Source organism: Ranitomeya imitator, chromosome 9 (assembly GCF_032444005.1).
Source record: "Ranitomeya imitator isolate aRanImi1 chromosome 9, aRanImi1.pri, whole genome shotgun sequence".
Classification (NCBI taxonomy): Eukaryota; Metazoa; Chordata; class Amphibia; order Anura; family Dendrobatidae; genus Ranitomeya; species Ranitomeya imitator.
In genome coordinates, this window is record NC_091290.1 from 135,459,956 (window position 1) to 135,485,789 (window position 25,834).

The following is a 25,834-nucleotide window of genomic DNA, read 5'->3' on the forward strand; positions in this document are numbered from 1 at the left end:
CCAGAGGGCTGAATGTGGCCCACGGATTGCGCTTTGCCCAGGTGAACTTGGGGGTACTAACGCAAAGCACATGCCACGCACAGTATAGGATCACAGACTTTGAGGGAAATCACTCATTTTTTGCTTGATCCAGTTTGCATTAACTTTCCTTTTCTTTAAAGGGAATATGTGACCAGGTTTTTGCTATGTAATCTGACAGCGGCATGATGTAGGGGCAGAGACTCTGATTCCAGCGATGTATCACTTAGTTTACTCTGTGCAGCAGTTGCGTGATACAATCACAATGTTCTCTGCTGCAGAGCTCGGAACGCTGAGCCCTGTCTAATCCCGCCCACGTCACTGATTGGCAGAAGGTTGCCCAATCAGTGGTGGGGGCATGGTTGGACTAGGAGGCACGAGATACCTAGTCCTGCAGTGATAATCTCCTGATGATAAAAGACTAATTGTACTGAAACAGCAAAACACAGCCCAGTAAGCAACACATCAATGGAATCAGGGTTTTGGACACATTGCTGTCCCTGTTGATGTGTTGAGAAGGTCTTTCTCCGGGTCTTGGGGGTACTGCATGCAGTAATCCACTTACACTGCATATATTGATATATTAGTCTGTTTTATTTTTTTTTTATTGAATACATTGATTGTAATCCGGTGCAAGAAATCGTTATATTGGTAAAGTGTTTGCTGGACTTTGTCAGGTCCTAGAGAAGGAGGCGCGCTTACAGGAGCTGCAGGACACCATCACTGCCCTGCACCAGGAGATCTCGCTGAAGGACTCCAAGGCCGTCATCCACCTGCAGGAGAAACACCATCTGGAGAACCAGGTCAAAGCCTTGAGCCAAGCGGTGAGGAGCCTCAGACACCGCCTGCATCCATCCTGATGATTGACAGGTGTCTTCCTACATACACACACGTTAGCGAGACCTGTCAGTCACCTCCAGCGGGGGTCTCGTCTCTATCTATGGTCCTCAGCAGGATCGTCAAAGATTCCCGCAGCCACTGTCCGTGGTTATAGCTTCATGGATCTGGTGAGGAGTTAATAATGTGACTTTACGCCCCCAGGTCGGTGGTGGACCTCCAGAAAGCTCTTCCTTATCCAGAAGCAATCACTTGCTCAAGGCTGAGGTAGGGGCATCACAGCTTTACATCCTTATACTCCAGAGCTGTAATCATACTTCTTCTCCATCCTATTTAAAACCATGAACAATTTTTCTCACTGTACAAAAAAAGATATTTTAACTTCCTACAACGTCTATTAGTCTCCAATGGTGGCTGTCAGGTAACTGGTACTTGCGTATTGGGTTCGGACATTAGATGGGGTCAATTAAAGATGAATATTTCTAGTGCAGTAAGTTATTACACCCCTCTCTTTTTTTAAAAATCGCCTTTCCTGCCAGTTGGATCGAAGAGATGCTGAACTTAAGGCCGCGCAGAATGAAATGCTCGCCCTGCAAAACACCCAGGATGTCCTCTCCTCGGAGGTAATGCTGGTCATTATTTCCATCTCTGTCATGCGCCTCCTGCTGGTGCCTCACTGCCATTACACTTCTTTCGGTTCAGCTGGATGCCCAAGAGCAGCAGGTGTACAGACTGCAGCGCGAGCTGGAGCAGAGACACGGGAGAATCCAGCAGCTCCATAGAGACCTGAAGACGAGCGGCGTCCACAGAGACGAGGCCCATAGACAGGTACCTTATCTGCCCATTATAAACACTCAACGGCGATATATATATATATATATTTTCTTTTTAAATTTGCATTTACATTATGCAGTAAAAATGACCTAGAAACCTGATTCTTAAGGCCATTACTATTACAGCAATACCAAACTTATATATACAATATATATATTATTTTTTTTTATTATTATTACTTTTTATTTAAGTGTGTTTTTTTTTTTTGCTACGCTATTTAATTTAACTCTTTATATTTTGATAGACCAGACTTTTATAGATCTGGGATATATATATATATATATATATATATATATATATATATTTTTTTTTTTTTAATAAAAAGGATGATTCAAGTGGTAAATCAATTTCAGTACTTTGGGATATGGGTCTCTGTACCAGTCACGGACTTCCTACATAGGAATCTGACTCCGGTGTTAGGTGGACGCTTGGATTAAGTTACATTTGTCGGTGGTGGGCAGGGTGAATCTCATTTAAATGATTTTGATGCCTAAAATATACTATGTTCTCCACAATGCCCCAGCTTGGATACCGCGTGGGAAATTTCGGCAGATTAACTCCCTGTTCAGGAGTCTGGTATGGGGGAGACAATACCCACGTATCAGACTGGAGATGCTTCAGCAGCCCAAGGAAGATGGGACCCTGAAGTATATTTTTTTGCAGCCCAGGGTCACCATTTAAAGGGCTGGGCGCGTGAGGGGTTGTCCAGTGCGGTACAGCAATTGATGGAAAAGGTGACGAAAAGATGTCCAGTACTACAGTCTCTGGAAGATGGTTTCCTGGGGGCATTGGGGAAACTGTATCCAACTATATTCTTGATATGTAGATTGAAACAAATTCATGGGGTTGCGGGTCTGACCAGGTTCTCCCCATTATGGCATAATAATAATTTACCGGAGTTTGTGGCACTGGGGGTACTACCAGAGTGGCAGGCCAAGGGGATTCACTACGTGTATCAGATAATTGAGCAGCGAGAGCTAAAATCCTTTTCCCAATTGCAGGTGGAGTTTGGTCTCGGGCGAATATCCGTATTTGCGGATGAGAAACGCATTCGGAGCTCAGCATAGGGGTGAATGTGTTAGAATCCAAGGAGATATAGTGTTGGAATATGTGTGCGGGGAAGGGACTACGATGGGGGTGAATTCCACCCTCTATAAAGATTTACTGCATACATACCTTTTGGGATTTCCGATAAACGTGAGAGCTAAGTGGGAGAGGGATCTGGGCCCAATGGAGAATGAAACCTGGGAGTCGGTGCTGGAGTGGGTCCCAAGACTGAGCGAACCGTATAGGCTGTCACAGCTCTATATAATACACAGAGTTTACAAATCTCCGGAAGTATTGTATAAGGCAGGTCTGCGTGCTGATTCTGAGTGCCCGAGGTGTAAGACTACAAATGCTGGAATATTTCATATGATGTGGACGTGTCCGAGACTGGCTGCTTTCTGCCTGGTGGTCTTGAGTCGGGTGGAAGGAGCGTATAGATGCACGGTACCAAGGGATCCGTCAGTGTGTTTGCTGGGGTATGTAGATGAGATTGCAGTGGATAACACCCTGAAGATAGCAATTGCCAGATTGTTATATATGGCCCGAAAGGTAATAGCACGAAACTGGATAATGGATGAGCCGCCTACAAGAAGAGAATTCCTCCAATATGTGAAGCAGGGTCTGACACTGGAAAAAGGGATTTCTAAGAAGCGAGGGAAAATAGAAATGTTTGATAAACTGTGGTCTTCGTGGCTGGAAATGGGATAGAGGGCAGATAAAGGGGACGGGAAAGTCAAAGGCCTGACTCAGCGAGAACAAAACATGGCGTATGCGGACCTAAATGGGATAGAATCCATTAAGTATCATTGATGGAGGTGTTACTAAAAGAGGTGAGCTGTCTTATTGGGGTGGGGAGGGATTAGTTGGGAATGTTGGACTTTCAAAACTGGGAAAACTTTGTACTGAAAACAAGATTATAATATGTAAAATGCAACGTTATTCTTAATAAAAATCTATTTGAATTTAAAAAAAAAAGGATTCAATAGTGTAAAAGAGAATTGAGAATTGTGTGTAATATATAAATGAAAAAATATATATATATGTGTGTGTGTGTGTATATATATCTATATATATAATTGTCTAAGGGTTTTTCCGTCTTTCTGTCTGTCTGTCTTTCTGTCTGTCTGTCCTGGAAATCCCGCGTCTCTGATTGGTCGAGGCCGCCATGCCTCGACCAATCAGCGACCAGCACAGCGACGATGATGTCATAAAGGATGTAGAAATCCCACGTTTCTGATTCAGCGACGGGCACAGTATCGACATAGATGTCATAATGGTTGGCATGGCGACGATGATGTCATAAAGGTCGCCTCGACCAATCAGCGAAGGGCACAGTCTGCCGCGAATTCTGGAATCATCATTGTCCATATACTACGGGGACATGCATATTCTAGAATACCCGATGCGTTACAATCGGGCCACAATCTAGTATATATATATATATATATATATATATATATATATATATATATATATATATATATATATATAATCTAGTGTATGTGTGTATATATATATATATATATATATATATATATATATATATATATATATATATACACTAGATTGTGGCCCGATTCTAACACATCGGGTATTCTAGAATATGCATGTCCCCGTAGTATATGGACAATGATGATTCCAGAATTCGCGGCAGACTGTGCCCGTCGCTGATTGGTCGAGGCGACCTTTATGACATCATCGTCGCCATGGCAACCATTATGACATCTACGTCGATACTGTGCCCGTCGCTGAATCAGAAACGTGAGATTTCTACGTCCTTTATGACATCATCTTCGCTGTGCCCGTTGCTGATTGGTCGAGGCCTGGAGGCCTTGACCAATCAGCATTGTTGCTGTGCCCGTTGCGGCCTCGACCAATCAGAGACCAATCAGAGACGCGGGATGTCTACGTCCTTTATGACATCATCGTCGCTGTGCTCGTCGCTGATTGGTCGAGGCCTGGCGGCCTCGACCAATCAGAGACGCAGGATTTCTACGTCGATGCTGTGCCGGTCTCTGATTGGTCGAGGCCTGGCGGCCTCGACCAATCAGAGACGTGGGATTTCCAGGACAGACAGACAGACAGAAAGACAGACAGACGGAAAAACCCTTAGGCAATTATATATATATAACCGAGTAATAGCCAAATGATAAGGTGTATCCACATTTGATACCCCTATAAGGTTCTCTAATAGAAAATATATATAAAGCCAGGAGAAACCTACTAAATATAAAACATAACCTTTAATAGTAACCTTCTAAAATCAATTTTTATGGACAGAACAGTGATAAAGTGCATATAGTGCTCAAAAAAAACAGTGCTCAATAAAAAAATGGTTTTATCTCACCAAGTCCGTTGTTTTTCTTGCGGGAAAGTTCTCATATGTTTTTAGGGGGAGGGGAAACAAGCAGTAACTATGCTACCCAGTCGTGCCCCTGTATTACTCCCGCCCTGACAAGGGCAGTCCCCAAATTTAGCCTGACTTTATCACTGTTCTGTCCATAAAAATTGACTTTAGAAGGTTACTATTAAAGGTTATGTTTTATATTTAGTAGGTTTCTCCTGGCTTTATATATAATTACATATATATATATATATATATATATATATATATATATATATATATATATATATATATATATATATATATATACATACATACATATACACACTAGATTGTGACCCGAATCTAACGCATCGGGTATTCTAGAATATGCATGTCCCCGTAGTATATGGACAATGATGATTCCAGAATTCGCGGCAGACTGTGCCCGTCGCTGATTGGTCGAGGCAACCTTTATGACATCATCGTCGCCATGGCAACCATTATGACATCTACGTTGATACTGTGCCCGTCGATGAATCAGAAACGTGAGATGTCTACGTCCTTTATGACATCATCGTCGTTGTGCCCGTTGCTGATTGGTCGAGGCCTGGCGGCCTCGACCAATCAGACGCGGGATTTCTACGTCCTTTATGACATCATCGTCGCTGTGCCCGTTGCTGATTGGTCGAGGCCATGGCGGCCTCGACCAATCAGAGACGCTGGATTTCTACGCCGCCAGGCCTCGACCAAACAGAGACCCGGGATTTCCAGGATAGACAGACAGAGAGACAGACAGACGGAAAAACCCTTAGACAATTATATATATAGATATATTATATTTATTTCTTTATTTTTTACTTTATAATTTTTTTTTATTAGTCCCCTTAGGGGGACTGATGACGTGTAAATAATGTATGTACCGTATATACTCGAGTATAAGCCGAGATTTTCAGCCCAAAATTTTGGGCTGAAAGTGCCCCTCTCGGCTTATACTCGAGTCAAGGTGGGTGGCAGGGTCGGCCGGTGAGGGCGCTGAGGCATACTTACCTAGTCCTGGCGATCCTGGCGCTCCCCCTGCCGTCCCACGGTCTTCTGTGCTGCAGCTTCTTCCCCTCTTCAGCGGTCACGTGGGACCGCTCATTACAGAAATGAATAAGCGGCTCCACCTCCCGCCTATTCATTCCTCTAATCAGCGGTGCCGGTGACCGCTGATAGAGAAAGAAGCTGCGGCACCGAAGACCGTGGGACGGCAGGGGGAGCGCCAGGATCGCCAGGACTAGGTAAGTATAGCATATTCACCTGTCCTCGTTCCAGCCGCCGAGCGTCGCTCCATCTTCCCGGCCGGCGCCTCCATCTTCCCGGCGTCTGCGCTCTGACTGTTCAGGCAGAGGGCGCGATGACGCATATAGTGTGCGCGGCGCCCTCTGCCTGATCAGTCAGAGCAGAGACGCCGGGAAGATGGAGGCGCCGGAACGAGACGCCGGGAGCTGCAATCAAGGGAGGTGAGTATGTGTTTTTTTTTTTATTGCAGCAGCAGCGGCGGCGGCAGAGATTTATGTGGAGCATCTATGGGGCACAGTGAACGGTGCAGAGCACCGTATATGGCACATCTATGGGGCACAGTGAACGGTGCAGGGCACCGTATATGGCACATCTATGGGGCACAGTGAACGGTGCAGGGCACCGTATATGGCACATCTATGGGGCACAGTGAACGGTGCAGAGCACCGTATATGGCACATCTATGGGGCACAGTGAACGGTGCAGAGCACCGTATATGGCACATCTATGGGGCACAGTGAACGGTGCAGAGCACCGTATATGGCACATCTATGGGGCACAGTGAACGGTGCAGAGCACCGTATATGGCACAGCTATGGGGAAATAATGATCTATTTTTATTTTTGAAATTCACCGGTAAATGCTGCATTTCCACCCTAGGCTTATACTCGAGTCAATAAGTTTTCCCAGTTTTTTGTGGCAAAATTAGGGGGGTCGGCTTATACTCGGGTCGGCTTATACTCGAGTATATACGGTATATCTTTTTTGATCTCCAGCTCTCCGATTGTAACATGCGTCTGTCACAACTGGAGGGAGAAAACTATGCTCTGAGGGTCCGCCAGCGAGAACTTGAAGCAGAGGTAAGGAAGCGTCCAGATGAGACCTGTGGATCGGACACAATGGGTCTTCTTCTCTAGTGCTGACGTCACTTTGTTTCTCTGCAGATGGATAAACTAAGGGAAGAGTCTGTGTCCGTGCAGCGGGAGGAGCAGACGCCGCCATCATGGGAGGTACAGCAGAGACACGACCTGGAGGAAAGACTTCAGAGAGCAGAGCGTGCAGAGCAGGAACATCTGACAATCATTCACAGGATGAGAGCCGAGATGCAGGACACAAAGATCCTGGTCAGTGAAATTCTTTTCAGGTTGTATCCATAATGGGCGGGAAAAATCTAACCACCCCCGTTACCTTTTAGACCCTCATTGCGTCATCCAAATATCGGATTCGATGTTATACAGATCAATTGATTTGTGCAAATCTATTTATGTGCTGCCATTTATCATGTATCGGGAAACATTGATAAATCCATTGTATTTTCCCGAGCAGCTGGCCTCCATGCAGGAAGAGCGGCAGAGCGCTCAGGCCGAGGCAGCGTCTCTGCGGGGGAGGTACAGCAGTTCTCAGAGAGAAGCGTTGGAGCTGCAGGATCAGGTCCTGGAGCACGAGAGGAAGAACGCAGAACTGCAGAGGGAACATCGGAGCGTTCTGGAGAGTCTTCACCGAGCTCGAGAGCAGGTATTGTACAGCGACTCTCACGTGCAGGACTGACTGTTAGAATCTCGTTTCCTGATTCTCGTTTATTTCCAGCTCGTTAATAAGGAGCAGTCGCTGCAGGAGCTGCAAGAAGAAAAACTCCGGCTGCAGGAACATAGCCAGCGGTTAGAACAGGAGACCGGTGCGCTGCATGCCGAGCTGGAGATCCAGAGCCTGGCCTTAAGCGAGCAACACAATTTGATTGAGAGCAAGGTACAATGGCGCCGCTGGCCGTCTGCCGCCTCGTTTACATGCCCGACATCAGTCACTGCAGTCATTTGTATTCCTTGTCTCTTAGGTGAACCACAAAGAGCAGCAGGTGGAACGGTTACGTAAAGAGGCGCACGACCTGCGGCGGCAGCTGCAGCACAAGGACGATAAGGTAAGAGTGATCTTACTCTGTCACCAGGTTTCTGCTACCCTGTCTTCTCTTTGGTGTTTTTGTTGGATCATCCGTTTAGGTGTTTACTGCTGCAGTCTAGCAGTTCCCTGAATGCTGAGCTCTTTATAACCCCGCCCACACCCCTGATTGGCTGTTTTCTGTTTACAAAGGCTGAAATCTGCCAATCAGCAGTGGGGGTGTGGTTGGACTACCTGACTGCTGCTTTACTAGTCCTCTAGTGATCATCTCTTGCTGATAAAACTGTAATTGTATCAAAACTGCAGCCGCACCCCAGTAACTGCCACATTGCTGGAATCAGGAATTATGTTGCTCTCGGATTAGGTGACAAAAACCTGGTGACAGCTTTCCTTTACATCAATGTTCTCTTGAGTTGGATTCCATTCAGTCTATCCCATATTTCTTTCACTCCCATTGCTATCCAGGTCCAGCATCTAGAGACCACAAAGATGGGTCTCCAGGAGGAGCTGTCACGGTGTCAGACAGAGAAGACCTCACACAGCGAGACCATGCTCAGGTTAGAGAGCGAAATGCGACAGCTGAACATCCAAAAGGAGGATGTGGAGCAGAAGGTAAGATGGAGATTTCTTGGTGACTTATCCGATGGATCTGTGACTATGTTGCCTCATTTTGCCGCACTGTCATGTACGTGTTTCTAGATGCTGGCACAGACGAGAACCACAAAGAGACTAGAAGCCCAACTGGCAACATGCAAGTCTGAAGAAGAGACCGCCCAAGAGAAGATGACACTCATCCAGGAGGAAAGAGACTCCCTCCAGGGCAAAGTTCAGCATCTTCAGAAGGAGGTGACGCTTCTAATATTGCTGCCAGTACTCTGTGTGCCCCTGAACGTGCGGTGATATAAGGTCCTGGCAGTCTCCTGCTAAGTATTGGGGGCTTCTGTGACAAATGAATTTCTTTGTAGCCGCACCGTTCCCTGATAACTTTCCTTTCTCTGACACTTCTTTGAGGGACACATGAAACCATATGTCCCACAATGGAGCGACCGTGAGAGGGATTTTATGGTACGTATCAAAAATCCACGCTTTCTATAAAAGTGTGTTCTCCTCACTAGTCCTTAAAGGGATGTTTCTTTCACCCTTGGGTGCAAAAAACAATAATAACTGTGCTTTACTCACCCTCCCCAGGTCTGTTGTTTGTTACTGGCTGCTGCACTGACGTCACATCAACAGCGCTGCAGACAATTGTTGAGGTCAGCTTTTTTCACCCTTTTATTTTGTTTCTCCCACAGTTGTCTCAGAAAGAAAAACAGCTCGGCGAGACTCTTCACAAGGCAGAGGCTCTGCAGCTCGATCTCACCAGGAAAGACTCTGATATTGAATCACTGAAGGAACAGTTGCAAAATTCTCAGGATGCTCTGCAAATCGCCAACCAGGAAAAAGAAGAGACAAGCAAAGAGGCCGCGGCGCAGGTACGTAGTGTATACCGTCAGTTGTGCTCAGAGAACCTCAGATCCCAAAAAAATGTTACACAGGAATGTTTCCTCACCCTGTGTATCAGGTTCAGCAGAGGGAAAAAAGTATTGAAGTCCTCCAGCAAGGATTGTCCGCAGCAAAGGAAGAACTTGGATCGTGCAGAAATGAGGTATGTGAATAAGTGGACGGCGATTCCGATATTAATAAATTTTAACACTATTATAGCAGGTGTTGGCTGTGTTAGAACAGCAGCGACCGGAGCCAGATGTGATTTCTGATTTATAGCCCTTAAAACGGCATTGTCAATGCCGAACAAGAGGCGTTTAGGTTCATCCATCCCCCATGTCGAGATCACGGGAGCCGATGGGTTTACATCGCTGTATATAGTACCCGTATGTCGAGATCACGGGAGCCGATGGGTTTACATCGCTGTATATAGTACCCGTATGTCGAGATCACGGGAGCCGATGGGTTTACATCGCTGTATATAGTACCCGTATGTCGAGATCACGGGAGCCGATGGGTTTACATCGCTGTATATAGTACCCGTATGTCGAGATCACGGGAGCCGATGGGTTTACATCGCTGTATATAGTACCCGTATGTCGAGATCACGGGAGCCGATGGGTTTACATCGCTGTATATAGTACCCGTATGTCGAGATCACGGGAGCCGATGGGTTTACATCGCTGTATATAGTACCCGTATGTCGAGATCACGGGAGCCGATGGGTTTACATCGCTGTATATAGTACCCGTATGTCGAGATCACGGGAGCCGATGGGTTTACATCGCTGTATATAGTACCCGTATGTCGAGATCACGGGAGCCGATGGGTTTACATCGCTGTATATAGTACCCGTATGTCGAGATCACGGGAGCCGATGGGTTTACATCGCTGTATATAGTACCCGTATGTCGAGATCACGGGAGCCGATGGGTTTACATCGCTGTATATAGTACCCGTATGTCGAGATCACGGGAGCCGATGGGTTTACATCGCTGTATATAGTACCCGTCGCAGATTTACGCTCCCTAAGGGGACTCCAAAATAAAGTAAAAGTTGGTTAAAAAAGAAATAGTTAAAAACATTTTCTCTCCTTTTAAATGTAAAAATAAACTAAAAATCGGGAGCTGATCCTGACGCCTCTGTACGCACCAAGGGTGTAAATGGGTTATCTCGTGGTGGGATCGGTGATAAATGTATGATTGTGGGGGGGGATCCATTAATAATAACTGGGATGCTGAGGAGTTTGAGTAGAGTGATGGCCAGTCGTGCATACTACTATTCCCATCGTGGTCTATGGGACTGGCTGAGCTCGGTAATAAGTGGAGCAATGTTGCACATGAAGAACCATCGCTCCATGCAAGCTGCTGTAATCGGCAAGTTACTACCTTTCCTGTGGACGAGTGATCATTTACATACAGTACAGACCTAAAGTTTGGACACACCTTCTCATTTAAAGATTTTTCTGTATTTTCATGACTATGAAAATTGTACATTCACACTGAAGGCATCAAAACTATGAATTAACACATGTGGAATTATATACTTAACAAAAAAGTGTGAAACAACTGAAAATATGTCTTATATTCTAGGTACTTCAAAGTAGCCACCTTTTGCTTTGATGACCGGTTTCCACACTCTTCCAACAATCTTGATGGAGTTCCCAGAGATGCTTAGCACTTGTTGGCCCTTTTGCCTTCACTCTCGGTCCAGCTCACCCCAAACCATCTCGATTGGGTTCAGGTCTGGTGACTGTGGAGGCCAAGTCATCTGGTGTAGCACCCCATCACTCTCCTCCTTGGTCAAATAGCCCTTGCACAGCCTGGAGGTGTGTTTGGGGTCATTGTCCTGTTGAAAAATAAATGATGGTCCAACTAAATGCAAACCGGATGGAATAGCATGCCGCTGCAAGATGCTGTGGTAGCCATTCTGGTTCAGTATGCCTTCAATTTTGAATAAATCCCCAACAGTGTCACCAGCAAAGCACCCCCACACCATCACACCTCCTCCTCCATGCTTCACGGTGGGAACCAGGCATGTAGAGTCCATCCGTTCACCTTTTCTGCATCGCACAAAGACACGGTGGTTGGTACCAAAGATCTCAAATTTGGACTCATCAGACAAAAACACAGATTTCCACTGGTCTAATGTCCATTCCTTGTGTTTTTTATCCCAAACAAGTCTCTTCTGCTTGTTGCCTGTCCTTAGCAGTGGTTTCCTAGCAGCTATTTTACCATGAAGGCCTGCTGCACAAAGTCTCCTCTTAACAGTTGTTGTAGAGATGTGTCTGCTGCTAGACCTTTGTGTGGCATTGACCTGGTCTCTAATCTGAGCTGCTGTTAACCTGCGATTTCTGAGGCTGGTGACTCGGATAAACTTATCCTCAGAAGCAGAGGTGACTCTTGGTCTTCCTTTCCTGGGGCGGTCCTCATGTGAGCCAGTTTCTTTGTAGCGCTTGATGGCTTAAGGACACTTTCAAAGTTTTCCCAATTTTTCGGACTGACTGACCTTCATTTCTTAAAGTAATGATGGCCACTGGTTTTTCTTTACTTAGCTGCTTTTTTCTTGCCATAATACAAATTCTAACAGTCTATTCAGTAGGACTATCAGCTGTGTATCTACCAGACTTCTGCTCAACACAACTGATGGTCCCAACCCCATTGATAAGGCAAGAAATCCCACTTATTAAACCTGACAGCGCCCACCTGTGAAGTGAAAACCATTCCCGGTGACTACCTCTTGAAGCTCATCAAGAGAATGCCAAGAGTGTGCAAACCAGTCATCAAAGCAAAAGGTGGCTACTTTGTAGAACCTAGAATATAAGACATATTTTCAGTTGTTTCACACTTTTTTGTTAAGTATATAATTCCACATGTGTTAATTCATAGTTTTGATGCCTTCAGCGTGAATGTACAATTTTCATAGTCATGAAAATACAGAAAAATCTTTAAATGAGAAGGTGTCCAAACTTTGTCTGTTCTGTACATGAAACAGCTTCTTTTGGAAAGAGTCTCTTTGTTCGGACTGTCGGACTACAGTTGACTGGGTTAAAAAAGTGTTTTTGTGTTTTTTACCATATGATCATTTATCCTCTTTGACCACTTATTTTTTTTATCACTAATTTCTTCCTGCATCATAGGAGTCTTGTTTTCTGGATGATCGCATACTACATACGTTACCGGACTGTGCTCCCTGCGTATAGATCGTCTTTATTAACTATGTTCCCCATCTTCTCAGCTGTCACAGTGTCAGTCACTGCTGGAACAGAAGCAACAAGAACTGACAAGAGCGACAGAGGAGCAGAAATCAAGGGAGAAAGAGGTGTCTGAGATCAGCAGCAACATGGAGAGGTTAGAGCGAGACCTGGGGATCGTCAGCGAGAAGCACAAAGCTGCGCAGAAGGAGGTGATGAGACGGGAGACCCATGTGCTGCGAGTGACCTCAACTCTTCACTGCCTTTTCCAAAGTTTCTCACCTTACTGATTCTTTGCTAATCGCAGGTGTCCAGTCGGGATCAGGCCATTCTGAATCTACGCACAGACCTGACGGCTCGAGAACAAGAGCTGCAACAAGCAAGAAGTGAGGTGCGATTGGGCGGTAAAAGCTCAATAATCGGGTGTAGAAGTCCTTGATGGTGTCTGTGTAACGATGGCGTGTTTTCTGCAGCATGCACAACTTGGCGAGGAATTGAGCAACGCTCGTTCTAAGCTCAGGAATCTACAAAGTGACGTTCAGAGCCTCCAGGATATCTGCGCGGAACGTGAAAAAGCGGCCATTGAAAATGAAACGGTCATCCTAAAGTTGCAGCAGGAGAGAGAGAGCAGTCTTACTGAGGTGAGGGAAGAATGGAGCCAAAATAAAAGCCCGAGGGCGGATATCCGCTTACCGACATGATACAGATCCTTGGTGTTTGCAGGTGCAGAGGCTCCAGCATCAGCTCTCCTCTCTGAGACAGACCCATCAGGCGGATACCGATCGCTTCCGAAGCGACTCTGCGCGGCTGCAGGAGAAGCTGGAGTCTGTGACGCGGAGACACGAGGAGCAGGAACTGGAGCTTCAGCGCTGCAGGGCGAAAATGGAGAGACTGTCGCAGGACCTGACCCTCTCACAGCATTTACAGCTGCAGCTGGAGGAGCAGGTAAGACGCCTTCATCACCACTAAAGTATAATATGACTACACTTTACAGACCCATTGGCTCGGTGAGTAAAAACCCAGAGTAAACGGCCCGTCTGCTCTACGTGAGCACGAATCCCATGACAAGTTCCCTTTAATATTTGGAGCCGTGCTCATTATCTGCTTTTTTTTTTCTGCAAATATTTTGTAAACTACAAGCCCTGAATATTTGAGCTTCCAGAGCTGCATTATGAATTCTGCAGGCTTCGGAGCCCCCAGCAATCTTTGGTGGATTAATGGCTGCGTTGTGGTAATTCTCATTCTGGCTTTACACTGCTGAACAGTAATCTGATGGAGCAGAAACTACGTGCCACTGCACAGTATCAAAAAATAAGTGTTCTGCATTTCCAATAGCAACCAGCAGAATTTTGAATGCAGCTCTGAGATAAATTCCCCGGGATGGGAGTGCTGAGCAATGTGTTTTACGTCTAATATTATCGCTGGTCTCTGACCCATGTGCGCTGGCCTCAGGTATCGCAGCGAGATGTCGAGCTACGTCATCGAGATGAAGAGGTTCAGAAGCTACAGACAAGTCTATGGGAGGCGGAGGAGAGGGCAGTGAGTGCCGAGAGTCTGTACAACTCCTCCAACAGCAGCATGGAGCTTTACCGCAGCAAGTACCAGGCCTGCGTGACCCGCGCCGGAGAGCTGGAGACCAGTCTGGGGAAGATGGAGGACGAGGTTCGAGAAATGAAAGACGAGGTAAGAATAACTGGAAGATAGCAAAGGGAAAGCTAGAGCGCTCAAGCATCGGGGTGGGGGTGTATATATTAATGGTGATTTCTTCAAGTCTTTGTCGAGCCTTCTTCCCGCTATTAGTTATCGGTTCCACATCTGCTAATCCAAAAAATGGAAGAATAAACAGGAGACGCCTCGGGGGATTGATATTTAATGTTCCTGCACTTTCTGAAAACATTTGACAGGTTGTGTAGACGTATTTTTGTGAATGGTGGTCCGAATGCTGAGACCCCCAGGAGCAGAAGCACTTGGCGTGATGTCAGGCACACTTTATAGATTGATGTAGTATCTGTCACCCGTCTCCTGCAGCACTTGCCCCCTTTCTTTTTAGTAATTGGTGGGTACCTCGCCATTCGAACTCCCACCAAAGAGGTTTTTTGTGTCTCTACAATATACAGTTAAGTCCATATATATTTGGACAGAGACAACATTTTTCTAATTTTGGTTATAGACATTACCACAATGAATTTTAAACAAAACAATTCAGATGCAGTTGAAGTTCAGACTTTCAGCTTTCATTTGAGGGTATCCACATTAAAATTGGATGAAGGGTTTAGGAGTTTCAGCTCCTTAACATGTGCCACCCTGTTTTTAAAGGGTCCAAAAGTAATAGGACAGATTAAATAAATGTATTTTTAGTACTTGGTTGAAAACCCTTTGTTGGCAATGACTGCCTGAAGTGTTGAACTCATGGACATCACCAGACGCTGTGTTTCCTCCTTTTTGATGCTCTGCCAGGCCTTCACTGCGGTGGTTTTCAGTTGCTGTTTGTTTGTGGGCCTTTCTGTCAGAAGTTTAGTCTTTAATAAGTGAAAAGCATGCTCAATTGGGTTGAGATCAGGTGACTGACTTGGCCATTCAAGAATATTCCACTTCTTTGCTTTAATAAACTCCTGGGTTGCTTTGGCTTTATGTTTTGGGTCATTGTCCATCTGTAGTATGAAACGACGACCAATCAGTTTGGCTGCATTTGGCTGGATCTGAGCACACAGTATGGCGGCTCTGAATACCTCAGAATTCATTCTGCTGCTTCTGTCCTGTGTCACATCATCAATAAACACTAGTGACCCAGTGCCACTGGCAGCCATGCATGCCCAAGCCATCACACTGCCTCCGCCGGGTGTTACAGATGATGTGGTATGCTTTGGATCATGAGCTGTACCACGCCTTTGCCATACTTTTCTCTTTCCATCATTCTGGTAGAGATTGATCTTGGTTTCATCTGTACAAAGAATGTTCTTCCAGAACTGTGCGGCTTTTTTAGATGTTTTTTAGCCTTTTTATTCTTGATGCTTATGAGTGGCTTGCACCGTGCAGTGAACCCGCTGTAGTTACCTTCATGCAGTCTTCTCTTTATGATAGATTTGGATATTGATACGCCGACCTCCTGGAGAGTGTTGGTCACTTGGTCGGCTGTTGTGAAGGGGTTTCTCTTCACCATGGAGATTATTCTGCGATCATCCACCACTGTTATCTTCCGTGGGCGCCCAGGTCTTTTTGCATTGATGAGTTCACCAGTGCTTTCTTTCTTTCTCAGGATGTACCAAACTGTAGATTTTGCCACTCCTAATATTGTAGCAATTTTGCGGATGGGTTTTTTCTGTTGTCGCAGCTTAAGGATGGCTTGTTTCACCTGCATGGAGAGCTCCTGTGACCGCATGTTTACTTCACAGCAAAACCTTCCAAATGCAAGCACCACACCTCATTAACTCCAGGCCTTTTATCTGCTTTATTGAGAATGACATCACAATTGCCCACACCTGTCCATGAAATAGCCTTGGAGTCAATTGTCCAATTACTTTTGGTCCCTTTAAAAACAGGGTGGCACATGTTAAAGAGCTGAAACTCCTAATCCCTCCATCCAATTTTAATGTGGATACCCTCAAATGAAAGCTGAAAGTCTGATCTTCAACTGCATCTGAATTGTTTTGTGTAAAATTCATTGTGGTAATGTCTATAACCAAAATTAGAAAAACGTTGTCTCTGTCCAAATACATATGGGCCTAACTGTATCTGCTTGTTTTAGTAGTGCAGCTACATTTCACTGTTGACTCATTAGTTCAATACATGGAATCACTACTCCCAAACAATGCCAGCTCTGCAGTTTCCGTTGATTAGTCATTCATCCAGCTGACCGCTATACTCCTCCTGTGTCCAGGTATCGGAGCGAGATGCCCGGCTCTCCGCTCTGCGTGGGGATCTCCTGGTTCTGCAGCAGGAGCTGGAGGGTAAATGCTCGGAGCTGGAGAGCTGTGAGGAGGCCATAGACCAACTGACCCACGAGCTTCAACAAACACAGACAGATATGAGCGTCAGCCGTGAGCAAGCACAGCAGAGCGAAGAGATCCTGCAGACTATGCGAGAGCATGCAGCAAGGCTGCAGAACCAGGTGAGCCATCGGTCATACATGCCAAGCCTAAAGGGTATGTTCACCCGCTTAACCACTTAGCACAGACAGACACTTCCTAGAAAATAAATCGACACTAAACATCGGCAGTGGACAAGGAATAGAGGTATATCAAAGGCTGCCGGGTGAGTTCAGCTCTGGAGTACAGTACTGAGTGTTCGTATAGATGGGAGGAAAATCTCTTTCTTGTCTTAATTGAAATACACTAATGGTTGGTAATTAAGCTGCAGTCTTGTGTTTAGGGCATCCCTTCTGTCTGTGAGGCTTTTGAGTCGGTATAAATGTTTGTTTTTTTCAGGCGGTAGAATTCGAGGAAGATCTAGTAAAGCTACAGACGGACTTTTCCACTTATAAAGCCTCCCACAGATACAGCGACAGTAGTTATTCGGAGATGGAGGGACTGGTTCGTCAGCTCACCCAGGTCGGCACATGTGGTGCTTCCACCCTCCACATCTTACCTTGTTCGTTTCCTTTTCTAACCTTGTATTTTTGATTTCAGGAACTTGGCCGTTCAGAGGAGGAGGTGAAGAAACAGATGAAGGAGACAGAGCGGAGTCAAGCTCTACTTCATGAACTAAAACTGGAGCTAACAAAGGAGCGAGAGCAGAGAAACGGCACCCTGAAGGGTAAGTCAGGGTCATAATGGGGCTGGATCATGTCGAGGAACCCTGGTACTTCATGACCTGCTCTGTACACAGATGTAGAGCGGCTAGAAAAGGAGGTTTGTAGCTTGCGTCATAGCACGGAAATGCAAGGTCAGGAGCACAAGCGTCTGGTGTCAGATCAAAAGCAGCAGATTCAGAAGCTTCAGGAGGACCTGAGGGAGAGCAGTAAAGTCACCACCCACAAGGAACAGGTGAGGCCTAAAACGCTCTAAGTCACTAAGAAAACGCTGTAACGCAAGTTTTTTGGGGGGATTTTTCTTCGAATGATAGGACTGAAATAAATTGCTTGTAAGAAAAAAAAAAAAAAAAACACTGGTAAAAATGCATTACAATTATAATATTCTCACTATATCCTCTGATCGGACGCCACATGGCAGTGGAATGGGCGATCCATTTCTGTATGGTCTGAGCCTGTGCGACGCTCCTGTTTACAAAGCGGCTTTATTACTTTCTGAATAAAGCTGTAAATATTAATGAGAACCGAAAGCCGGTGATTAATCACTTTCCTCTACGCAGAGATGTTGTCTCTGCCCAGCCATGACTACATTTATAATATCCATCATGGACAATGAGAAAACTGTGCCCACCGTCGGCTTCCATTATTTTATCAGGTGCGGTCTAAGCCTGCGACAGGCAAAATAGCAGCTAACGCCTGTACCGTGTGACTTTTCACGTCTCGCAGGCCATTTTGAAGCGTGACTCTCTTCTGCGTCAGTCAGAGGCCGATCTCTTGCAAGCTCGCAGCTCTTTAAAATCGCTCAAGCAGGAGATCGAGCGCCATGTGGAGACGGCACGCAACATGGAGAGAAGGTCGCAGAGCGCACAGAAAGAGTCCGATCAGAGGGAGCGAGAGAATGGCGCCTTAAGGGCAGAAATGCAAGAGCTGAAGAAAGAATTGCAAGAGACTTACAAACTCCATCAAGAAGCAGGTGAATATCAAGAGATCTAGGAAAGTGAGAGCCGTAGTCCTGAGAGTCCTAATTCAATCCTCTATATACCGTATTTTTCTGACTATTAAGACGCACATCAAATTTTTTTGAAGGAAATTAGGGTAAAAAATGAATGTGTGAAATGGGGGTCCGTTTTACAGTCCGAATTGGCAGTGCTGGTGGAGCGTGGTTACAGAGGGTGTACAGGGTGTACAGAGGTCCGGCTATATGACTCCCATCCCAGACTGGTGCAGCAGGTTCGGTGATGTTCATGGTGCGGGGGCTCCGCCAACATTTTCTGAAAGGCCGGAGCCGCCGCACATCCATTGCTGTGATGCAGTGGCCTCTGTGAAATCTCATCCCAAGGTGGTTCGGCAGGTTCGTTGGTGCAGGGGGCTCTGCTGGCATTGTGCAAAAGTCCGAAGCCCCCCTGCACATCCCTTATTGCAATGCGGTGGCCTCCTGGAATATGGCTACCGTGGACTGCGCATGCTCAGATTGAGATCTAGGGTGCTGATATCTCATTGCCGAGATATCATTCTGACCATGCGACTCCCCCGGCGGCCAGTTTCCTGGAGGCCACCGCATCACAGTAATGGATGTGTGGGGGGGCTCCGGGCTTTTTCAAAATGCTAGCGGAGCCCCACGCACCACAGAGCACCGCCGAACCTGCCGCACCAGCCTGGGAAAGGAATATGAACATCGCCCTACAGCTTCGGACCGCCGCAGAATCACCCGACTCCTGCTGCCGCCACACTTCTTGTAAGTATATTCCAACTAGAAGACGCACCCCCATTTTGCCCCATAATTTTGGTGGAATAAGTGCGTCTTATTGTCCGAAAAATACGGTACTCCGTGGAAATGGGTGGAAGATCACACGTAATTAACATGGACGGAGGGTTTTTCCATGTGACTGTGTCCAGTGCAGGGTCTGGCGGGTCAGGAGGAGAAGACCCTGCTGGTGGAGAGCGCCCTGCATAGTGCACAGGAGCAGCTGAGTGAGCGTGTAGCCGAGGTTGTCAGACAGGAGCAGCAAGCACGCAAGATGGAAAGTGAAATGCGCACACTGCGTGAGCGAGCAAATGCCAGCGAGGAAGAAGTAGAGCAGTGCAGGTACCGTCCATTGTCAAATAATCTCCATTAAACCTGTCCGCTGCGTCCATCTAATCACTTTGTATGAGCAGGACACTGGTGGAACGACTGAAATTGGAACATAATGAGGCCAAGAAGAGGCATCAAGCAGCATCTCAGGAAGCGCTGAAACTGCAGCATTCGCTGAGCAAAGCGCAGCTGGAGCAGGCGAGCGAGCAGGAGCAGCACCGAGCACTGCAACAACAGGTAACTCGCATGGTAATACAAGTCCCAGGAGAGCGCAGAGAGAGCACGCCATGACAGAGATGTCCTTCAGCTGCAGGAACAAAACACAATTCAGCAATCGCTGAGGTCCGAGCTGGAGGAGCAGCACGTACGGCACGAAGAGCTGCAGCGACAGCAGCACAGGAGCAAAGAGCGAGAGGGCGCGCTGCAGAGAGAGCTGGAGGAGCTGAGCTTGAGAGTGAAGCACTCTGAGCGGCTGGTGAGCATACTAGAGCCTGCGCCCATACATTACCCATACCATCCTAGGGGGCTCTGAAGCCTTCGTGTTCTGTCTCTGCAGCTTGCGGAGCGAGATGGAGCATTGCAGAGCTTGCAGGGCAGCTATTCCCAGCTGGAGAGAAGATGGCAGACGGCTCAGGAGGAAGCCAGGGACAGCGGCGCTCAATTAGAGCTCACCAAGAGCGCTCTGCAGCAGACACAGAGGAAAATCCAGACTCAGACCAAGGAGGTAGGTGTCCGGAAGTGGCTGTATGAACGACGCTACTGTGCCGCAGCGCCGTCCATGTAAGGGAGTGCAAACACCAGAAACCCGGTACAGCTGTAGTAATCTTGAGAATGCGTCACACTGAATATTGCTTTATTTTCTACTTCTTATTACTGTTCTAGTCATTAGGATGTCTCTGATGTGTGCCCAATGGGGTCCTGCATCCTCATAGGGTCAGACACCACGGAGAGGAATGGACCCACTGTTATATAGCGTTCATATGAAGCTCCCTCTAGTGGTGGCTGCTGGCATAGTTCTCTGACGGGAAGCACCATAGACTTCTGGCTGTAATTAAAGATGAACAAACCTACATCACTAGCCACAGTAGATACGGCCACTTCCAATACTCTGCCTGATCCTCTTTGTACTCATCAATCATTCTCGCTCCCTCCCAGTCTAAGCGTTTGGAGGAATCTATGATGCGACTGCGCTCGGAGGAAGAGGCTGCTCAGAAAACGGTGAGAGGAAGGAGTCAGGAGCTGAGTGCTGCTCAGGAGTGCGTGCAGGAGCTCAAGAACCAGGTCACCGCCACTCAGAGCAGTCTGCGAGAGGCCAGAGAACAGGTACAACGGCACATCGGTTTATGGAGGACCTGTCACAAAGTCCAAAGTGGCCAGTTTGTGTTCTTGTTTTGTGCTTGTTATTTCCCTATATATTCTACTTGTTGTTTTATCTAAATCCGCCATACAGTTCCAGAGATACGGGCTTTTTTTATTTAGTGGTATTTTTTCTGATTGTGACAAGGGGACGTGGCTCACGGGATCCTCGGGGGCGTGTATTTTGGCTTCTCCCTTTGTAAAGAGTAACAATTATTAAATAAATCGGCACAAATTCCTGAATATATATATACTAGATGGCAGCCCGATTCTAAAGAATCGGGAGTCTAGAATCCATATATACTTTATTTATTCAAATGTAAGAATAATACAATTAATAAATAATCGTAAGAAATAACAAAAATAATAGGCAGTATATGGAGAAAACACCAAACAAAAGTTCAAAATTGGTGTGAAAATGTCACTGAACCACTTCACAACTAAATATATATAGTTTTGGTAAATGGTATTATCATTTTTTTGACGAAATTCGGCAGGAGCTTGAAGAGCAACGTCACTGGGCCGCCTCCACGCAGTAGAAACTTGCTGTGAGGTAAAAATTCAAAAATCACACCAAAATGGCGGGCGGAGTGTGTCACAGTACGGCACGTTTCTGATTGGTCGCTCGCAGCAGGCGGCAACCAATCAGACACTGGACACTGTTGACGTCACTTATCTCCGGACATTAGCTCCGGACATTAGCTCCGGACATTAGCTCCGGACATTAGCTCCGGACATTAGCTCCGGACATTAGCTCCGGACATTATCTCAGGACATTAGCTCCGGACAAAGCCACGGAAGTTGGCACAAATTGCAGGAAGTAGTATTCTAGGCAATTAATCTCCGGACATTAGCTCCGGACATTAGCTCCGGACAAAGCCACGGAAGTTGGCACAAATTGCAGGAAGTAGTATTCTAGGCAATTATATATTAGATATGTATATGTGTGTGTATATATGTATGTATATATATATATATATATATATGTGTGTATGTATATATATATATATATATATATATATATATATATATATATATATATATACATATATACCGTATATACTCGAGTATAAGCCGAGATTTTCAGCCCATTTTTTTGGGCTGAAAGTCCCCCTCTCGGCTTATACTCGAGTCATATACCCGGGTGTCAGCAGGGGAGGGGGAGCGGGGGCTGTGTAATCATACTTACCTGCTCCCAGCGCGGTCCCTGCAGTCCCTGGCTTCTCCGGCGCTGCAGATTCTTCCTGCACTGAGCGGTCACATGGCACCGCTCATTACAGAAATGAATAGGCAGCTCCACCCCCATAGGGGAGGAGCCGCATATTCATTGCTGTAAATGATCGGTGCCATGTGACCGCTCAATTACAGGAAGAAGCTGCAGCGCCGGAGAAGCCAGGGACTGCAGGGACCGCGCCGCAGCAGGTAAGGGGAGCGCAGCGCTATAATTACCTGCTCCTCGCTCCGGCTCCGTCTCCAGCGTCCTCTAGCAGTGACGCTCAGGTTAGAGGGCGCTGTGACGTAGTCAGTGCGCGCCCTCTGCTGAGCGTCAGTGCTGGAGACGGAGCCGCAGAGGAGCAGGTAATTATTGAAAGCGCCGGCGTCCTGAGAAGAGAGGTGAGTATGTGCTTTTTTTTTTTTTTTATGGCAGCACCAACAGCATTCTAAGGAGCACCTATGGGGCCATAAAGGTGCAGAGCATATAAGGGGCACAGCATTATAAGGAGCACCTATGGGGCCATAATCAAAGGTGCAGAGCATATATGGGGCACAGCATTATAAGGAGCACCTATGGGGCCATAATCAAAGGTGCAGAGCATATATATGGCACAGCATTATAAGGAGCACCTATGGGGCCATAAAGGTGCAGAGCATATATGGGGCACAGCATTATAAGGAGCACCTATGGGGCCATAATCAAAGGTGCAGAGCATATATGGCACAGCATTATAAGGAGCACCTATGGGGCCATAAAGGTGCAGAGCATATATGGCACAGCATTATAAGGAGCACCTATGGGGCCATAATCAAAGGTGCAGAGCATATATGGGGCACAGCATTATAAGGAGCACCTATGGGGCCATAAAGGTGCAGAGCATATATGGCACAGCATTATAAGGAGCATCTATGGGGCCATAATCAACGGTGCAGAGCATATATGGCACAGCATTATAAGGAGCATCTATGGGGCCATAATCAAAGGTGCAGAGCATTCTATATAGCACAGTTGTATATGGAGCATCTATGGGGCAATAATGAACGGTATGGAGCATCTATTTTTATTTTTGAAATTCACCGGTAAATGCTGCATTTTCTACCCTAGGCTTATACTCGAGTCAATAAGTTTTCCCAGTTTTTTGTGGCAAAATTAGGGGGGGTCGGCTTATACTCGGGTCGGCTTATACTCGAGTATATACGGTATATATTTTTTTAAGAATACTTAAGGGCTGTACCAATAAACTAACAGCAAAAATTGGCTACTTTTAACTTTGTGACCGGTTCTCTTTTACAATGGGAGTCTGAGCAGTTTTGATCCCCTTAAAAATAGAACTAAGATTTAACGTCTCTTCTTACCACCAATGTGCATGGTGGTGGAGACTGTGACCTAAGAATCCAAGTCTAAATTCTCCCCAGCCAGAGGGCATCCTATGCTCTTTGCACTAAACACTCCCCAATTTGCCCCCTGCTATTCAGAGATGACTGTTTTCTTGGAAACATCATAGGGGGACGCAGGATATCATGGGGTGAAGTCTGCTGCCACCTGGAGGTTGACACTAAGAATGCGTCTTCAAACAAAAGTTACTAGGCTACACTTGACCTACCTGCACCCAGAGAAGCAGTCTTATTAGTTTTCCCACCAGCTTTGGGACATGTCATGGTTTCCACTGTCCAACATGGAGACATCCTAGAAAAACAGGATTTTTGGTTGCTTACCGTAAAATCTGTTTCTCGGAGCCTTCATTGGGGGACACAGGAACCATGGGTGTATGCTGCTGCCACTAGGAGGCTGACACTATGCACAAAAAAAGTTAGCTCCTCCTCTGCAGTGTACACCCCACCGACTGGCATTATGCACTTCAGTTAGTGAGAAAGCAGTAGGAGAAAAACAATAAGGCTGGCCGGGTAGATTGAGCCTTTATCCCAGGAGGGGGCACTCTGTTCTTGACCCGTTAAGCCTCCAAAATTGCTGCTCTGATCCAGCGAGCAATAGTCGCCTTGGAAGCCGGCAGGCCTCTACGCGTGCCATCAGGAATGACGAAAAGAGAGTCTGTCTTCCGGAAAGCGGCCGTTCCAGCCAGGTAGATCCTAACTGCCCTGACGAGGTCCAGCTTGTTCAACGATCGCTCCAGAGGATGAGTCGGAGCTGGACAAATTGTAGGTAGAACAATATCCTCGTTGAGGTGGAAGGTGGAAATCACCTTTGGAAGGAAGGTGGAGGCCTGAGGACCACCTTGTTCTGGTGGATAACCAAGAAAGGAGGTCAGCAAGAAAGGGCCGCCAACTCAAAAACGCAGCGGATACAAGTGATGGCCACAAGAAAGGCCACCTTCCAAGAAAGAATTGACAGGAAAACCTCCCTGAGAGCCTCAAAGGGGGAACCCCTCAAAACGTCCAGCACAAGTTTTAAATCCCATGAATCCACAGGGGCCCTGTACAGAGGGACAGCATGGGCTACTTCTTGAAGGAACGTCTTAACCTGTGGCTGAGAATCTAACGTCTTCTGAAAAGGGATGGAGAGCGCAGAAACCTGGCCCTTTAGGGAACTAAGAGCAAGGCCCGAATCCAGTCCTGCCTGAAAGAAAGCCAAAATGGAAGGCAGGGAAAAGGACATAGGCGAAACGCGGTTGGATTCGCACCAACGGAAGTAAGCCTTCCAGGTACAATAGTAGATCCTGGAAGACGAAGGCTTCCTTGCCTGGATCATAGTGTGAATCACCCGGTGTGAAAGGCCGGACGCTCTTAGAACTGCGGTCTCACCAGCCACGCCATTAAACCGAGTGACCGAGAATTCGGGTGGCAGATCGGACCCTGAGACAGCAGATGGGGTCTGTCTGGAAGGCGCCAGGGGGCGTCCGCGAGAAGATTGAGGATCTCAGCGAACCAAGATCTCCTGGGCCAATCAGAATGACCGGCACCCTTTCCGCCTTGATCTTTTTCACCAGCTTGGGAAGCAAGGGAAGGGGTGGGAACAGATAGGGGAGCACGAACTGCGACCAAGGAATGGCCAGAGCGTCGACGCCCACTGCGAGAGGGTTGCGAGATCTGGAGACGAACCGAGGAACCTTCCTGTTCATTCGGGACGCTGTGAGGTCCACGTCCGTAGTCCCCCATCGAAGACAAATCTGATGGAAGACCTCCTGATGCAAGGACCATTCCCCTGCCGCAAGACCTTCGCGGCTGAGGAAGTCTGCGGCCCAATTGTCCACGCCGGGGATATGCAATACGGATATCACCGGGACCATTGCCTCTGCCCAGAGGAGGATCTTGGATACCTCGGCCAAGGAGCTCCGAATTCCCCCCCGATGGTTGACATATGCCACCGCCGTGGCATTGTCCATCTGGATTCGGATTGGTAGACCCTTGAGAATCCTTTCCCAGTGCCAAAGGGAGAGAAAGATGGCCCGAATCTCGAGGACGTTGATCGGCAGAGAAGACTCCTGCGCCGACCAATGACCATGAACAGTCAGGTGACGAAAAACCGCACTCCAGCCTAGAAGGCTGGCGTCCGTTGTCACCACCTGACAGTGA

General features: G+C 46.9%; 1 protein-coding gene across 2 annotated transcripts in view; it reads left to right on the forward strand.

The window, feature by feature from the left end:
• PMFBP1 (polyamine modulated factor 1 binding protein 1) overlaps nt 1–25,834 on the forward strand; it is a 127,751-nt gene that overhangs the window by 72,127 nt on the left and 29,790 nt on the right. For both annotated transcript variants that reach the window (XM_069739112.1, XM_069739113.1), the window contains 28 exons: nt 696–842; nt 1,060–1,122; nt 1,395–1,478; nt 1,558–1,683; nt 7,120–7,203; nt 7,288–7,467; nt 7,670–7,858; nt 7,931–8,089; nt 8,175–8,258; nt 8,702–8,848; nt 8,936–9,082; nt 9,529–9,708; nt 9,798–9,881; nt 12,956–13,123; nt 13,219–13,302; nt 13,385–13,552; nt 13,635–13,856; nt 14,364–14,594; nt 16,789–17,019; nt 17,336–17,458; nt 17,537–17,663; nt 17,736–17,893; nt 18,385–18,631; nt 19,555–19,744; nt 19,816–19,969; nt 20,040–20,207; nt 20,289–20,456; nt 20,888–21,055. In XM_069739112.1, coding sequence (XP_069595213.1) covers nt 696–842; nt 1,060–1,122; nt 1,395–1,478; nt 1,558–1,683; nt 7,120–7,203; nt 7,288–7,467; nt 7,670–7,858; nt 7,931–8,089; nt 8,175–8,258; nt 8,702–8,848; nt 8,936–9,082; nt 9,529–9,708; nt 9,798–9,881; nt 12,956–13,123; nt 13,219–13,302; nt 13,385–13,552; nt 13,635–13,856; nt 14,364–14,594; nt 16,789–17,019; nt 17,336–17,458; nt 17,537–17,663; nt 17,736–17,893; nt 18,385–18,631; nt 19,555–19,744; nt 19,816–19,969; nt 20,040–20,207; nt 20,289–20,456; nt 20,888–21,055 — 4,281 coding nt within the window. The remainder of the gene's footprint in view (nt 1–695; nt 843–1,059; nt 1,123–1,394; nt 1,479–1,557; nt 1,684–7,119; nt 7,204–7,287; nt 7,468–7,669; nt 7,859–7,930; nt 8,090–8,174; nt 8,259–8,701; nt 8,849–8,935; nt 9,083–9,528; nt 9,709–9,797; nt 9,882–12,955; nt 13,124–13,218; nt 13,303–13,384; nt 13,553–13,634; nt 13,857–14,363; nt 14,595–16,788; nt 17,020–17,335; nt 17,459–17,536; nt 17,664–17,735; nt 17,894–18,384; nt 18,632–19,554; nt 19,745–19,815; nt 19,970–20,039; nt 20,208–20,288; nt 20,457–20,887; nt 21,056–25,834) is intronic.